This window comes from Nestor notabilis, unplaced genomic scaffold (assembly GCF_000696875.1).
Source record: "Nestor notabilis isolate BGI_N333 unplaced genomic scaffold, ASM69687v1 scaffold2319, whole genome shotgun sequence".
NCBI classification, from domain to species: domain Eukaryota; kingdom Metazoa; phylum Chordata; class Aves; order Psittaciformes; family Psittacidae; genus Nestor; species Nestor notabilis.
The window spans coordinates 144204-161011 of NW_009943914.1; the positions used below are offsets into that span (position 1 = coordinate 144204).

A 16808-nucleotide genomic window follows, 5' to 3' on the forward strand; every position below is an offset into this window, starting at 1 on the left:
CACTGAACATCTGAATCTTACTCCAAGTATCTCCAGAGCATGTGAATTCCTGAAATGTTTTGTTGTGGGATGAGCCTCATTACATTGCATCTTCAGGAAAGCTTACAGCAGGGTTACTGCCAGGTTAATGAAAAAGCACACAGTGTGCACAGAGGTTGGTAAACAAGCTGAAATCTGCCAGCACATTTCTAAGCACTTCTTACATGTTTCCCTGCAGATCCTTTCACTTCCCTACTTTGTGAATGCAACTATGCACGTGTAGAGACCCTATATAATAAATGATAATGGATGGGGGCAGGAGCACGTAGAAACATATGCTTCTAAACTTTATACAACCTCAGAGCAAGGTGATCAGACTCTGCTGTCTTAGTGGAGCACTGGGAGAAGTAGAATAACCAGGTTTCTCCCCCCCCCCAAGTAGTTTTTCCATGTGCCTGCATGCGTGCTCGCATGCGCGTTTGCCTGCGTGCACGCACACACACACCCGCACGCACAGGCACGCTTCGTCCTTTGTGTCCAGAGCCTGAGAAATACGCTATTCCTTTGTAAAAACAGAAGCTGCTAATTCTCCTGTGGGTTTCCAGGGCGGAAGCAGGGGTGAGGGCAGCTCTGTGGGCGCTGGGGCAAGCTGGCAGCATGCACTGCCTGCCCTGCCCAGCTGCCTGCAGCGCAGGGTGAGCTCCACCAGCAGACCCTCTGGCCGCCCTTAGCTTTGGGAATTTACACTTCTTTGGAAGGCCTGGGAGTGGTTTATGCAACCAGAATAAGTTCAGCTTTGTGATGTGTGGAGCTGGCACCGGTGGGAGCCCTAGAGAAGTGACCTGGGGGAGGGGAACCAGCCTGCTTCTCAAGAATACATCAAGCCCTTGAGGAAGCAGAGTGTGCCATGTTTGAAGATGCAAAGATAATCACAGTGCTGGGAACCGTCTTGTGTAGTGGAGGAAGCCAAACAACAAGAGGAAAGCAGCATATGCTCCTGATTTCGCACAGGAAGCTAGCAGCACCTCCTGCCAAAGTGAGATAAGAAAACTCCCATGGCCTATTCTGGACAAGGCCGTGGTTATCAACCTTAGCTTCACACTGTCCTCACTCTGCTCCACAGCCCGCTCCCTTTCCTAATGAGTTTCAGAGCCCTCACCTCCATTAGCATACAGCATGCCAAGCACAATAGAGAGGTGTATTTATAACTATCGATGGGGAAAAGTTTCCAGGGTAAGAGTGTACTTCATGTCATCTTGATGTATTTCACTGAAATCGAACTACAGACCAGCTCCAAGCTCAAGTCCTGCCTACGGTCTCAGAAGAAAAACTGTTTTGTTGTCACCTCAGTGATTTATAGTGGAGCATACTAGCTGAGGTAAAGGATTTGTCTAATTATTCACAGGATGGATTTGACCCTCTGTGTGACAGACAGTCCTAAGTGAAAGCCCTAGACCAGCTTGTCCAGACACATATTCTTCCCCATCCTGGAGACATTCTGCAGTTTAAGTAGTACAGTGACAAATACGAATGGAAGACCCTTGATCCCCATATCAGCTGGAAAAATACTAATCATCTGTCTCCTCATCTTCCCAGCTCCTCCCTCCCAAAGCCTCTTATGTGATGCCAGAGGCCATTGCAATCTTTCCTTCATGTAACATCCCATTCATTTCTCTAAGCATTCCTTTTGACAAAGCCACTGGCAACCTCAATCACACTGTTGTTTACTGAGGTAGTATTTGGCAATTACACCAGTACTGTGAGCAAAAGGAAACCATCCTGTCACTGACCGTGACCATTTTTGAGCGTAATTAATGGCAGGCACAATATTTTTCTCAGCATCTACCCTTTTTTTAGGGCAACAATCAATTCCTAGCAGCATCAGGGCAATGTTATTATAAACTCCAGTTGGGCTGACTCACATCTTTCAAGAGGCAATGGTGACGACACCAACTTTAAGACAGGAACTCTGGAAATTCCTGGAATTGTAAAGAATATATAGGAACTGTTTTCCACTTGGAAGTTATCAAAAGAATCTGAATGACATGGGCCTTGCCTGCTCCACGCCTTGGCATCCAGCACTGTGTAATTGGTAGCAAGGGGCTTGTTTGGCCACGTGTCCTGGGTATATTGAGTTGATTCGAGGCAGGAAGCAGAGAGGGAAAATAGAAGCAGGGACATGTACAGGTTGTGAAAGGTGCCTTATGGGGGTGGAGGGGGAGAACTTGTGCTGGCCCTCTGCCAGTGTGCTCCATGGCTTTGGCTACGATTCTATGATTCTAAGGAGCTAAGGTTTGAGTGTTCTTGCTTTAGGTCAAAAATAATCAATGCTGGCCCTACTGCATTCAGTGGAAAAGCTGCAGCCAGTTGGGATTTCATCCCAAGAACCTTCATTGATATGTAGGTTAGTGGGGCTAGAAGGAAAACTACAAATAATAGGAGCTGGATACATTTTACTTTGCATATTGTAGTTTGTTTATTTATATTTATTTAGGAGCTTAACAAGGAATGCTAAACAAGAAATCCTAGTGAAAGTAGTGCAGATTTCTCCTCTGCATGTCTCAGATTGCCTCTCTGCTCTCACTGGCACGGGTCCTATGGCAGTGTCAACACTTGCCCACCAAGGGGAGATGAGATGTCACCAGCCCATCTCACTTCAAACACCCTCATGATTCTCAGAGAGCAGCAACTCTCCATCATCACTCCTGAACCTTTGTCCCCAGTTCAGGACCAACTTATGACCAAGGATATTATTAGCCATGCTGAGAAGTTACTCACTGATGAGCTGCAGGGTGGCTGGAGGATTTCTCAGTGGCCTCCTGGCACTAGGTTGGCACTGCTCACTTGCCAGATCGAGGATTGAGTTGTCTTCTGGTTTGCAGGATGCTCTGTGTCCCCATTAAGGTTACCTAGAGGAAAAACTCATTCTCTAGGGAAGATCCTCCCCTAGATGCCTCATCCTCCTGATGAGCATCTTTGAAAACAGTAGGATATATTAAGTCATAGCTTTGTTGCATATTGCTATGGCTTTATGGGAAAAGAAAATATTCGACAGCTGCACACTGCCTTTCTTGCTGTTATCTACATGCAACCAGATAAATGCATAGTGTTTCCCTTTCACATTCATCCTTTCCAAACATTATGGCTTGCCCTGAACTATTCCAGTATGCTACCACCGAAAGCCGATTTATCTGAACTATCTCAAAAGAAGCAGTACGATCAACAGCAGTCTTACCTAGCCACCTTTCAACCCTTCATCATCCCACGCTCACATTTCTACAGGGGGTGGGTAGGGTGGGTGGGATGGAAATCACTTATACATCTGCACACCAGCTATTCACAAGAAAAATGCAAATGCCTGAGGCAGACAGACACCAAAACACACATATTGGTGCTTCCAACATCTTTGCCAGTACTTGATAACCCTGGCCATTAGGGAACATGAGAGCATTTGAAAGTAATTTTTAAGGTGTTTGCACATCCTGAGGTGACTTGACATTTTCGCTTCTTTTGTTTCTTATCAGATAATTATATTTTGCTTCTTGACCCCCAGTTTCCTGCTTCACATTGCTTAGCGCTCTTCATGGATGCAGAATACCATCATATTTTAGCCAATCCATCCTTCCTTCCTTCCTTCTTGCCTGCCTCCTTACCCTCCTTTGCTAGACTACAATCACTCTCATCTCCCATGCAGTCACCGTGACTCAGCCTCCACTTTCTCTGTGTGAAAGTGGCAACCATGTCCTCCAACAGAGGAGCTGGATGTTGGCTGGAAGTACAGAATTATCACTCAGAGCATGAGATTTCCACAGGCACCTAATATTTCTTTCAGGGGAAAAACAATATTTGGTTTTAATAGTCTGTAGTACTGAAAGGAAGATGTGTTTTCTGATTTGTTTGAGTAGTAAGAAACCTGAAGAGAAAGACCATGAAGCCTCTACATACAATGTCCACTCTTGTTCTCCATTTGTCCTATTTCCAATCTAAGTTCCCCATATATGAAGTCCAAGATACTGTTCAGACCCTTCTGGTGTTAAGTTATTGCCCATGCACAAGTCACTTCCAACAGCTCACATGACTTCTAGACATAACCTCACCTCAACTTCCAAGATCCAGGTATACACAACATCTTTTTTTCTCACAATGCCAAAATTCCCTTCCTTTCCCTTGCTGTCCTGACTGGATCCTCTTTTCTTTTATCTTTAAAAAGGAGTAACTCTTTACTAATTTATTTATACAATATACAATATACTCCCTGTCTTGTTGACAAGCAGGAAGCACAAGTAACACCCTTTCTATTTCCCAGTGATCAACAGAGGAGATGAAAGTGCTATTGCTGCACTGAGGTTGTGTTTTTCAAAATTATTTGTTTTCAGCTTCACTGCAAGTAGGGGTCAGAGCAGCTCTGGGCTGACTGGAGTGAGGGACTGGAAGTGCAGGCAGAAAACAAGGAAAGGATGAGAAAGAATGGAGGGAAACATTTTTAAGGAGAGAGGGGAATTGATTAGAGGGAAAACAGGAAGAGAAAATACTGACAGACATGGATATAAGACCAAGGATCCATCTACCCCATATCCTGTCTCAACAATGACCATAAGCAGATGGTTGGGGATGAGTAAGAGCAGGACTAACTTCAGGTACTTCCTCCTAGTACTCCCCCAGTCACCAATTATTATCAGCTCAGGAACTTCCCGCAATGAAGGCCGTTTCTACACTTCAGTGGATTTCCAAGACATTGTGCAGACTTTTCAAACCTCCAATGTCCTCTGGCAAGGAGTTTCACAGATCTGCTATCCACTGCATGAAGACCCACCTCCTTTTTATGTTCCAAATTATGTTCCTCCTGGCTTCATTTAATAGGCCCTACTTTTTGAATTGGAAAGGACATACACAACTACACAACTGAACGTCAGACATGTGTCCCCTTCACAAGTCTGTAGATCTCTACCATGTAGTCCCCCAAGTCACCTCTTTTTGGGGTCTGAGCGCCTTGACCTCCCTCCTCACTCGTCCCTCACACATTCCTCTCATTCCTTGAAATTCCTTTGATCCTTTTTGTTGCCCCTCCTGGTGTGCCTCCCAGTTTGGCTGCATCCTTTGAGATGAAAGGATCAGAAACGCTCATAGTATAAAAAATGTCAGCTATTTATGGATTTATGTGGAGTTATCATGGTGTCCTCTATTTTGTTCTTTATTTCTTTCCTGGGAATTCCTAACACTTAATTTGCTTTTAGAGCTGCTCATGATTGTGATCGCTTTCACAGACCTGTGTATCACAACACTTGGATCTCTCTGTGGTAGCAATGATCAGCCAACAGCCTTTTTACACTTCAATTTTACATGTGAAAGCAGGATTGCTTTTTCCCTATGCGCATCATGCACATTTATCTTCCGTGAATTTCATCTGCCACTATATCACTCAGATACCCAGATTCACATAGTTCTGCATTTCTTTGCAATCAACGCTCATCCTTACAAATCTGAATAACTTTGTATCATCAGCAAACTCTGTCACGTCCTTACCACCTTTACCAGGTTATTTCTGAACATGTTGACAAGTACAGACCCCAGCACCAGCTCCTGAAAAACTTCACTAGTCGCCTCTCCTTGCTGCAAGAACTGGTTGTTCCCTCTTAGCCTCTGTTTTCTATTTTTTAAGTGAATATATTTTTCTGTGCGTGATCTTACCCCATACACCGTGTCTGTTCAAAGCCTTCTGCAAAGGCTTTTAGAAAGGCGTACACTTAAAAGGAAAAAGGATGCTAACTAAAGTTTGTATATTTTTATAAAAGGTGTACTTGATCCAGTAATAGTTCTCCATTCATAATCACTCCTAAGCACACACAGAGTTTGATCTGGTGCCTTCCTTTGGCCAAGAGGTTTCTGGCTACAGGCTGGGACGTCCCACTGGCTCAGACACGGCCAGCATGCAGGGCCTTGCTCACGACGTGCAGTCCCCACGTACAGCCTGTCACATGTTTTATTTTCTATGGGCTGGGCCACAGTGAGTAAAAGATCAAGCAAAAACATCCCACTGTCTGCATGACTTTTATGTGTTCTTCCTTAAGTCTGTGGGTCAGGCTGTCCATAGTAAAGCCAAAAGACCACACTGTAAAGACAATAAGAGGGAAAAAAAAAAAGAACTGGGGAAAAAAATGAGGGACAGGAAGTGGAAAAAAAAAAAGGTAGGGGAGTGAGGATAAAAGTGTGATACCGTCTGGATCTTACTGTAGTCCTTATGGTTCAAGTTTGATTAATGATCAATTAAAAAAATTACTTGGGAAATAGAATGCAATTTGTTTTAAAGTATTTCCAACTGAACATTAGAAACTTTAAACTAAAGTGATTTAGAAAATATTTGAAATTTGAAAGCTTAAACTTCTTGTTTAGCTAAGACCCATAATCAAATCATTAACAGCTTGCAGAGTATAAATTTATCAGTGCGTCACCCTGAGGACAGACTGGGGCAAATTGTATGCAGTGTATAGCATGCGTTTGTCAAACTTATTCATCCATATGTATATGCCAGGTCTGATTCATATGGCATTTTGTTAGTAAAATATTAAAACATACATATCAGAAAAATCTGAAATACTGACTGAGGACAAGGACACAGCCCTACTAGCTGTTTTCAGAGGATAGAATGTGTTCACAAGCAAGCATTGACTTTTGGCTCACAGTGGAAGTGCAGGATGAGATACCTCAGCACACTGCAGATCAGATGATACTTCGCTCTTTCTTTTGGCTTTAAATTCTCTGCAGGTCCACACTGCTGCAATGTACACTCATGTCTACTCCTCTGCATATTTTGAAAGATATGTGAAAAACACAGGGGCTGATTTTTACTCATGCTAATCTATTTCCCCAACCATAGCAAAATCAAGGAATAGCTAGCATATTTTCTGATGTACCCATTTTAAGTACCTTTACATTACTAGATTGCTGCAAGAAGATTTTCTTGTATATAGAGCATGGAAGGCACGAAGGCCACCAGACAGATCCTCAGCCAGTGTGAATTTAGAGCTGAGGATCTGGCCACATGTCAAATTAAACAAAGGCATTTTTGAACTACCTGTTTATTAATGGCATCTGACCTACTTTTACCAGTTCTATGGACTCAGACTTCCCCTTCCTGAAAATAGAAGGTGGCATGAGGAACAAAAACAGTTGCTGTGGACAAGCTAATGGGCATCAATGTTTGCAGACATCCAACAATTAAATTTGGGTGGTTCAGTACATTTCTAATTAAGTACAATTAACATTTGTTTTTTACTTGTTCATTTTACATACCTCACTGATGTTCCAAATCCGGTTTCCCCTGATAATCTATCTGAGCACATCCTAATGATTCTGCCTTTCAATCCCTTATTAATACACTGACATAAACAATGCAGAAATGCAATTAGACTGCTGTGCACACATGGCCTGCCTCCTCTTTCACTGAAGCTGGTGGGAGTCTGGCCATGCACTTTCATTCCCGTAGTTTCAGTCTTTCTATATCTCCACTGAAGTTCCAAGGAAAGCCTCTAGTTTCCGCCTCTCACAACATGTTCCTCTTCCTCTTTCTGTAGTGCTAGAGAGCTATTTCTATTGAAAATAATTCATGTGACCCAAACTTTACACTGCAGACAAGCCTCAAAGGGAGGTAATACTCCCTTCTTATCACTCTGTGTTAAATCAGTAGTGATTTCAACAAGGACCCACACACCAGAGCGCTGTGGTTTCCTGAGCTTAGCTCTTTGGCAGCTGTGTCAGCTTAGGCATTGCTGCACAGCACCAGATCCCTGCTGCCTGCTTCTGTCCTCAGCTTCATATACTCAGCCCTTCATTCTCAATCCTGACATTCAGGTAGGTTTGCACCAAGAGGAGTTCATAACCTTATGCTGTAAGTCAGCGGGGGCAGAGAATCATGTACCAGTTTTTGCAATGACTTTGTTTTTGCAGGCATCTCCACCATACCTGTTAAGTTTCCCTTTGCCTCATGTGCACATACACACACAGAGAAAAAAACAAAAGCCAGGAAATGCAGACTGATGTGATGGCAGGGCTACAGAAGAATTTGATATGCAATTTGAGGCTAAACAAACCTGATAGCTCAAGGAGAGAAGGAGGCAGTGAGGTGATAGGACAGTTGAAACACCCAATATAAAATTTCAGTGTTGCATCTGATGAGATTTCTGAAGGGCCAATTGGCCAAACCTTGAGCAGAGCATGACAAAGATCTCTCTGGAACTGCCCACATGGAAATGTCCACAGAGAGAAACTGCTCCCAAATGGCACCACACAATCACTGAGGAAACCAGTGCTTCCACTGAGCAATATTAGTATCCCACATGCCTTTCTTGGCAATCTCTGCCAGACCAGTTTAAGATAAACACAAACCTGCTGAAGAGATTCAGATCAAGAACTATGAACATCAAGCACGTTCCTAGTGTGCAGGCGCTCGTGCTGCAGCCTCAGAGCTGAACAGTTTTAGGTGGAGCCCAGCCTGGCTGTCTCCAGAGACCTTCAGTAAGCCCTGCCGCTCCTGCCCCTCTGCACGCCTCCACTGACAAGCCAGCCCAAGCCAAAACAAGGCGAGAAGAAACCACTCAAGGGTGGTAGGGAAGAGGCCAAGGAGGCTGATGGACACTGCAGGACAAGTGTCCCACAGGCTGTCTTCTGCTATATCCATTGGCCAACTGGGGGCTGTGTCTACTACAGAGCAGCAGAGTTAGCTGGAGTAAGATTGCATTGAAAAAGAAGTTTCTCAGTCACTTATGAAAGACTCATCTTTCATTATTTAAATTGCATTTTATTTTAACTCTTACTACGTCTTCTACTGAATTTACTAGCTCTACATAAGCTTTAATAATCACCAGAACATAACTTTTTGCCCGAGACCATTTTTCATGGTTCTTTTATGCTTCCTTGTTGAAGTGAACATCAGATGATCATCTTTCCACTTACCCATCTATTTAGCTAGCAGGTTATCTAATCGCAATAGCATTGGTTTAAGCAAAGTAACTTCAAGAGAAAATAAAGAATGGGAAATTTTAATTATGTTGGTCTCTCCACATTCCAGAAGTCCATTTGTTGAGCAATTTTACAAGTTTGGGTTGGGTTTTTTTTTTGTTTTGTTTGTCTGGGGTTTTTTTTAATTTGCTACCAGGAATCTATGGGAACTGTTTAATTTGGCTGGCCTTCTGTTACTGGCTTGAATGAAGTACAGAGAAGAGTTATGCAGATTGATTTATGAAGATAAATCACAAAACATTAAAATAACCTGCGTTTTATTTAAAAGCAATGGAATCCTTTCGAGGTATTTTTAGATTTTTGAAACAGAAACTGGAACAAAAATTGAAAGGAACAGCCATATAATCTAATAGTTTCTATTAAGGAGCCCATAGGCAATAGTCCTTTAAAAATAAAGCCATCTAACTTTTACACTAATTATCATTCTCCAGCTTGAAGTGATAGTACTCAAGTGATGCGAAGTTAAACACACATATAAATCTTGGAGCAAACAGATCTGTGTATTAGAAAGTCTTTGCAGCAATAGCATCCTTTCATTCAGAGTGCACAGTCTGTCTCACGGCAAGGGACTCAAACTTGAGGAGAATCCCTACTGCCATACACTGAATGATGGCAACCTGTGGGGGTTTACCAACTTAAGGGAAAGGCACAGAAATAGGCACTACTCAAACACAAATAAAGTAACATTTTAGCCTAAGAAACCTAATGCTGAGAAGGTAAAACCAGAGAAATACTGTAATGGCAGAACAAGATACATTTTTTCTCTGCTGCACAAGGTACGCACACCTTAAATCTTGTTTTTTTAGGCAAAACTCCCCTCACACAATGGGGAAAGTATAGTGAAATAAGTGGAATTACAGGGTTCTCCAGTTCTTCAGGAAGAATACCTGAAGTGTCACAGATATCAGCCTGAGCAAGGCATGCCAATCAACAATGTAGTCCACTCTGCTCCCTTCCCAGAGCCAGAGATAAAACGCAGTTGTTCAGGCATTTCTGCCTTTCTGTGATAGTTAACCGTCACCGTATCATTCAGGAGAAGTCACCCCACTCCTCTTAGGCAAAGCAATAAAAATGGTTTTCTCCAGACTACTTCTTCAATGAGCATTTAAAGGAGAAGGAAGGGGAGGGGGTTAAAGAGAATTGTCACAGAACAATTATGAAGGCAATTTGGAAGCAAGTCTGGAAACAACCTTGTAACAGAGCCAATAACGGATTTGAGTTGTTACATTTCTCCTTTGATCACCTGCTCAAACACACTTCTAATTCGCGTTTAATTGAGTCTACAGTTTAGCACATTATTAAACACCTGCTTGTGGATATTAATTTCTATTTCTAATGACATGCTCTCCTGTGCTGTAGTGCAGATCCATGCTTGTTAATAGAAGGAAATATTTGACAATGGACAAGCTCCATCCCATGTCCCAGAGAAGAACCAACAGTTATAACAGTGCTGCATTGTGATTTCCAGCGAGCGTATGCATAGATGTATAAACACTTGACAGAAATTAATAGACTGAAAATTTTCACATACACATTTCACAGGGTTTCTCTACTTAAAAGATGTTGCTATTTCTTTTGTTTTACACCTTGCAACCATAAAAAAGCCAAATTAATACTCAGAATTTTGCAACTCATCCTTCAAAGGTAATATAACAGAGAAAATGTAGCCCTCACCTGTCCTCAAAATGGAGAATTTCAGTTTACATCTATTCTGGCAAAAGGAGAGATTGCTAGTGCCACCTCTTGGTGGCAAGGGCACAGAAAGCCATCCATTAGCATAATACCAAAGCCATAATTGGAAAAACTTTGCGTGCTTCTAGGAAGTGCTGACCACTGTCTTACTGGTCACAAAGTACTTACAATCACTCTTAAATTGAAATATTGTTCCTATTTAATTGACTGAAGTGTCTTATACCCCTGCAGTCAAGCATATGCTTAAATGTGTGGCTGGACTGGCACTAAAACCCAATTCTATGAAAGCATTAAAGAAGGTAAGTCCTGTGTAAGTGATTATCTTCAACTGAAGCTGAGAAAATGCTGGTTCCTAAACTTCTGTTAGGTTTAAGTATCTTCATTGTGCTCTGATCCAAACACCTTGCATGTTTGAACCCTTCAACAGTAGCTTATTGTTAATGCCATTGTGGAGCTTGAGTGTTAATCATTAAGATTGTGTCAGATTTCATGATGTGGGAAGAACTTTGGATAAATGAGTCAACAAACTTATAATAGTAAGAAATGGAGTTCAAAGAAAGCTTAAATATAAAAGAGGATTAGTTAAGCGCCACATCAGTACCATGTAAGCTTACATGGTGCCATTTATATTTTACACTGTTGAAATATCATCTGGAGAATGCTGGGCACATTTGGCTTGCTTAACTGAATCTGTGAGTCAATGTATCATGAAAGACATTTGACCTTCATAATGGAAAAAGTCTTTAAGACTAATTCTGTTGAATTTCAAAAGATGCAACACAGGGGAATCACTGTGCATGGAGGAAAGTATAGAGGAAAGCATGGAAATCTCCTTCATGAGAAAGTGTGTGAACTATGCAAGACATTATTGCCTGCAATGCTTCCCTCAAAAATTAAAAAGTTTACTGCCTCTGGACATTACGTGCATGAATGGTAGTAAACTGTAAACAAACCTAAGTAGCAATACAGAATAACAACTCTGCCCTCCATTTTCAAATAATGATACAGAACAAAATGCATTGTGCCCACGTGTTTACTAAAAACTACATTAATTAAAAGCACACAAACTCTACTAACTAAGCAACGGTCAAGGCAAGATTTATTCTTGTAAAATAAGTAAATATTTAAATGTAATCGTAAGGGAAAACATGACAAATAGAAGTAACAAAGTTGTCCTACCTTGTTTTAGAATGATTTTGTCTGCAGGGATACCACATCCACTTAATTTTAGGCTGAGGAATACCATACACAGTGCATGTCAGCACTTGCTTGCTGCCCAGTAAATACAGATTGGGATCAGGAAACGATGACACGGCATTTTCATATATCTGGGGTTTCACTGCAAAGCATAAAAATTGGAAAGCAATTAAAACCAGATCAACTCCAATGTATTACATGATCATGAAAATACTGCATTCCTGAAGGATGAGTAATAAGAAAAATTCCGAAGAAAACAAAGGAAAACAGCAAGCTTAAGTCAAGTCAGAAAAGTGGTTAGTAACACATTTAAGTCATCAGGAACAAGTATGTGACCACGGAAGACAGAAACCCTTTTAATGAAAACCAGCATCCATTTTCTGATTCCAAGATGGGTCTGTCACCTTCCATATGGGGCTTGGATTTGGGTTCATGAAAGTCAGTAAGAAAACCCTCGATGAACTTACATGTGCAAGATAAAATGTTTGGCAGAAGAGTGGGAAATGCTGTATACTTACCATTTACTGTAAGAGTGACTGTAAGATTCTTAGACAAATTCCACTGCCGTATGCTCAATATTATAGTGTAGTTTCCAGCATCTTCCTCAGCAACATCTTTGATGATTAATGAATAGTCTTTAACCATGTATCGGGCACACTTTTCAGCAGCAGGTAGCCCATCTTTTAACCTGTTTAAGAGAATTCCAGAAATCACAATTTTGAAAAAATATGTTGCTTAAACTGCCTCCATTATTTCATTTCACAACATTTCTCAGTCTTTGGGCAAGGATTGAATTTACAGCCTGACATTCTGTTTACCAGAGGCTCATCCTTCCATTACAAATAAGATTGGTATTCTCCAAACTGCTTTATAAATATCATTATTCTATATATAAAATTGATAAGGATTTGACAGGGCTCTGTAGTATTTGAGAGCTGCTGAAAATTGCAGCTCTATCTCTGAAGATCCCAGTTTTCCATGCTTGTGCTGCCATTTAGTCTAGAAGACAACCATTTTGGCTAAGGGTCATTCAGACAAAAAAAGGTTGCGTCATCCAGCACTGACCATTTCTCTATGACCTCAGAATACATCCTGGGACAAAGTATTACAGTAGCCTAAGCACAGCTGTGATTTTAGGAAGAGGAAGAGTAAGAAGATTAGATAAGCACTAAAGAATCAGATATCCTGCTATCAAGCGAATGTTTTTAAAGATAACAGAAAATCAACATAGTAAATACTAACAGTTGCTCACACACAGATTCCTGAAGAAGCACAACACTTTTCTTCAAAGTCTGTAACACAGCATGAACCACATTTCAGTAGGTTGCATGAAGTATGAAGGTTGACATGATGTTAGTAGAAGAGTGCAACAGAGTTTTGCTATGATGATAGACTTGATTAAAATGATTTACAGGTCTCAGTAAGTATTTACAGAAAACCTACTGTCAGTAAAAGAGGACCAAAAATTTGGTATAAGGATAATGAATTTAGGCATTTCTTTGCACCTGTATTTTACAGAACCACATAATGGTTGAGGCTGAAAGAGCCTCTGGAGGTTGCTTAGTCCAACCTACTGTTCAAAGCAAGGTCAGACGGTGGCCCAAGACCATTTTCAGTCTAGTTTTTAGTATTGCCAAGCATGGAGACTTCACAGCATCTCCGGACTACTTGTTCCAGTGTTTGACCAACCTCACCATAATAAATTAATGGATAAATAAAAATTTTTGTTTAAATTGGTTTTACTTTTTCATATTTCAGAAGTTCTGGATCTACATGTGTAGTCCACAAATCCAACCATTAAAGAAACTGAAAATACTGTATAAATAGTTAGCATCAGCTCTACTTTTGCTCCTTAATTTTTCATGTAGAGCTATAAATGTAAGAGTTTTGTAAAACAAAATGTTTGGAGCAAAAGTAATTCCTGGCTGTGACCAACATGAACTCTCACTGTTCATGTGTGTACAGTTTGTTTTCTTAATCAGTCTTGTCATAAAGCCTTTGTTAAAGTGCAATGAACTGAGCCAGGGCTACTGGTGTTTAAAATTATTTAAACAAAACAACACAACAACAACAACAACAAAAACCCTCAGCACTTGAGATCATGAATAGATAACATTGTTTCATATAAAAGTGGTTTGGATTAATATAAAAAACTGTTCAGAAGAGTTCTTAGTACAGTATATTCCACAACCTGCATTTCACCATATAATGAACCCAACTTCCATTGTTTTTTCTAATACTGCATGTCTGTGTGACTCAATTCAGTTACTTATTTTAATGAAAATCATCTTTTCTTTCTCCTACTTTCTGGAAAGGAAGTTCAGGTCTCATGTCCAGGTCTGAGTGAAGTTAGATGCAACACTTCAGTCAAGCTTGGTAGAGATATTAAGCTGTAGGGTGTCCACTGATTTCAGTAGGAGACATACCTAATGTATTTGAGGATGTGAGCTTTGAACTTTCCAGATCTCCTTTTTCACACTTGCAAAATGGAGATAATGTTCTCATAAATTGTTAAAACCCAGAACATCCCTAAAACTCCACAGTTGTATTGTATCCAGTTTGTTGCCATTTCATGGGGTCTTATTGGAATATTTTACCAAGACAGTATTTTTCATCTAAGAAAAGGTCCAGTATGCATATATGGAAGCAATTGTTGTCCTACCATATGACCTCTGGAGAGGGAAAAGCCTTCACTTTCATTGACAAACGATAGGACTTTCTTCCTGCTACAGCCTCCAGTGCAGTTTTTCTTCGACGTTTCAAATTAATGAACACTTTATCTTAAACAAAATAAAAAGAGACCATTATATTACTGATTTTCAGCCTGCAAAAAGAATTTTTCTACTAAAGAGAACAGGAATCCAAATAAAAATAATCTTTAATAGTTCTGATGTTCCCACACGGCAACAGCAAGAACAAAGCCTAACATCCTAGAGAGGAATATCACAAACATAAAAGAAACTGAGATGCAGTTTCCAGGCCATGAATTTGCCCGAAGATATATTCTAGCCAAATTCATATTGTGCTTCAGTCAAAAGACACAAAAGATAAGGTGGTCTGTGGTACAGGGGAAGCTGAACTAGATGGTTAGATGACCCTTTCACTCTTAAAGGCCAAGAATCAATAAATGTCCCAAAAGAACATATTCTGCCAGAGATGATTTAAGAGACCTTCAGAGAAACACCAAAGGAAAAGGCAGAAACTTTCTGTATCACTGGTAAACAGCTGTTTCATCAAACAAACAAATCTTTATCACTCCATTGGAACAGTCTCAACCTGCTGGAATTTGTTATTTTCCAGTTGTACTGCCCATATTTCAAACTCTCTGGCAAGTTGATGTGTTCTACCAGAGGCAATAAACCACAATACATTAGAAAAATCTTATTCTTTTTGTTTTCCTTGTCAAACTGCACTTGAGCAAAATAAGAACATTCAAAACATGAAAAACTGTTTGAGTGTCGTTTTCGTAATACCTACAGTGCAACCCTTGCCCACATTATAGACTGCATAAGGATGTTGAATATCTATTAAACAAGTGCAATATTTAATCACATTTGTCATGTACATTGAAAAGAACATGCACAAGACAAATCAGTAGTTTAATTACACAAGTCAAGTTATAAATATACAACCCTGATGCTGCAAACCCATTTTCACACACAGGCTCTTTATAACATGGGTATCCCATAGATGGGGTTGCTTATGTGACAAAGAGCTTACAGGCTACCTTCAACAGTTCCCGCTTCTCTGACTTTAGTCTAAAACTCAGTTTGTGACAGCTTCAGCTTACTGTTTAAGAATACAAGTGGATATCATGATTCATCCTATGCTCCCAGTGACTTAGTCCAGAGTGTAAATAGAGAAAATGGACTGAAATACTCTCTAAGAATATCAACATGGGGTGTTCAGCCCTCACTTTGAGACGAGACAGAAAAGGTAGACCACTGAAAACATGGAACTAATCAATATTCCGACCATAAGTCATCTGTTATAGACAACATCCATCAACTGCTTGGTCTTTAATATCAATAATGCTCCAAAGATCCTGGATAATCCTAATTGTAACAGGATGCGAGAAAGAGGGGAGTCCCAATGCAAAAAAGTCCTACTTCACATAAATTTGAAATACCACCAGAAACCTCTAGATTTCACTGAAGGTCCTGGCAGATCATTGGGAACTCATTTCAGGCTCCCACTGTAAAACCATATTAATGAGTTGCAGTATCTAGTGTTTGTTTCATTGTTTTGAATGTCCTAGCAGCTACCTGCTCCATGCAAAGCTAGAATATCTATTTCTTCTTCATTTTTCATAGAAATCTGTTAATAAGTGCCATAAAAAAGGAAGTGGAATTCTTCTATTTAAATTCATCTTGAGCGCTTTTTTCCCCCAAACTGTTGTTTAAAAGATTGCTTCCTCCAGAATTGACTGAGGACAGGGTCATCACAGTATTTAGCAGTGATCAAACTTAGCATTAATAGGTCTAAAGTCAATACAAAACAATCATGGAAGTAAAGACCCACATTCTCTCTGGTCTCCCTCCTTTTTCTGGCCACAATGAACTTGCTATAAATTCACTTCCTCTTTGTGTCAAGATGTAAAGCTATCATATGACTGAACTTGGTACATTAGCATTCAGTATTCTACAAATCTGCACCTCCTCTTACCGTAAACAATGACTGTTGTGTTAACAGCTTTGATTGATGGCCCACTCTTCACGTGGCAGGTATACTGGCCTTTATCAATATCACGCACTTTGTCAACAACAAGGATGCTGTAAAAAATATTGGCTTCTGTATTCTTCTGGTCAATGCGCTGTGTTACAGAACCTCTCCTCCTTGCCTATAAAAATGAAAATGAATAAGAGTGAGCTTAAACAGACCAATTTTCATTAAGATTTTTATTTTGCTATACTGCCAGCATACAT

General features: G+C 40.4%; 1 protein-coding gene across 1 annotated transcript in view; it reads right to left on the reverse strand.

The window, feature by feature from the left end:
* The window catches only part of FLT1 (fms-related tyrosine kinase 1), a 94813-nt gene that overhangs the window by 62362 nt on the left and 15643 nt on the right, over nt 1-16808 (reverse strand). Inside the window, exons 6-9 of the mRNA XM_010022160.1 lie at nt 16549-16723; nt 14546-14663; nt 12402-12571; nt 11866-12025 (exon numbers count right to left, since the gene is read on the reverse strand). Of these exons, the coding sequence (XP_010020462.1) occupies nt 11866-12025; nt 12402-12571; nt 14546-14663; nt 16549-16723 (623 nt within the window). The remainder of the gene's footprint in view (nt 1-11865; nt 12026-12401; nt 12572-14545; nt 14664-16548; nt 16724-16808) is intronic.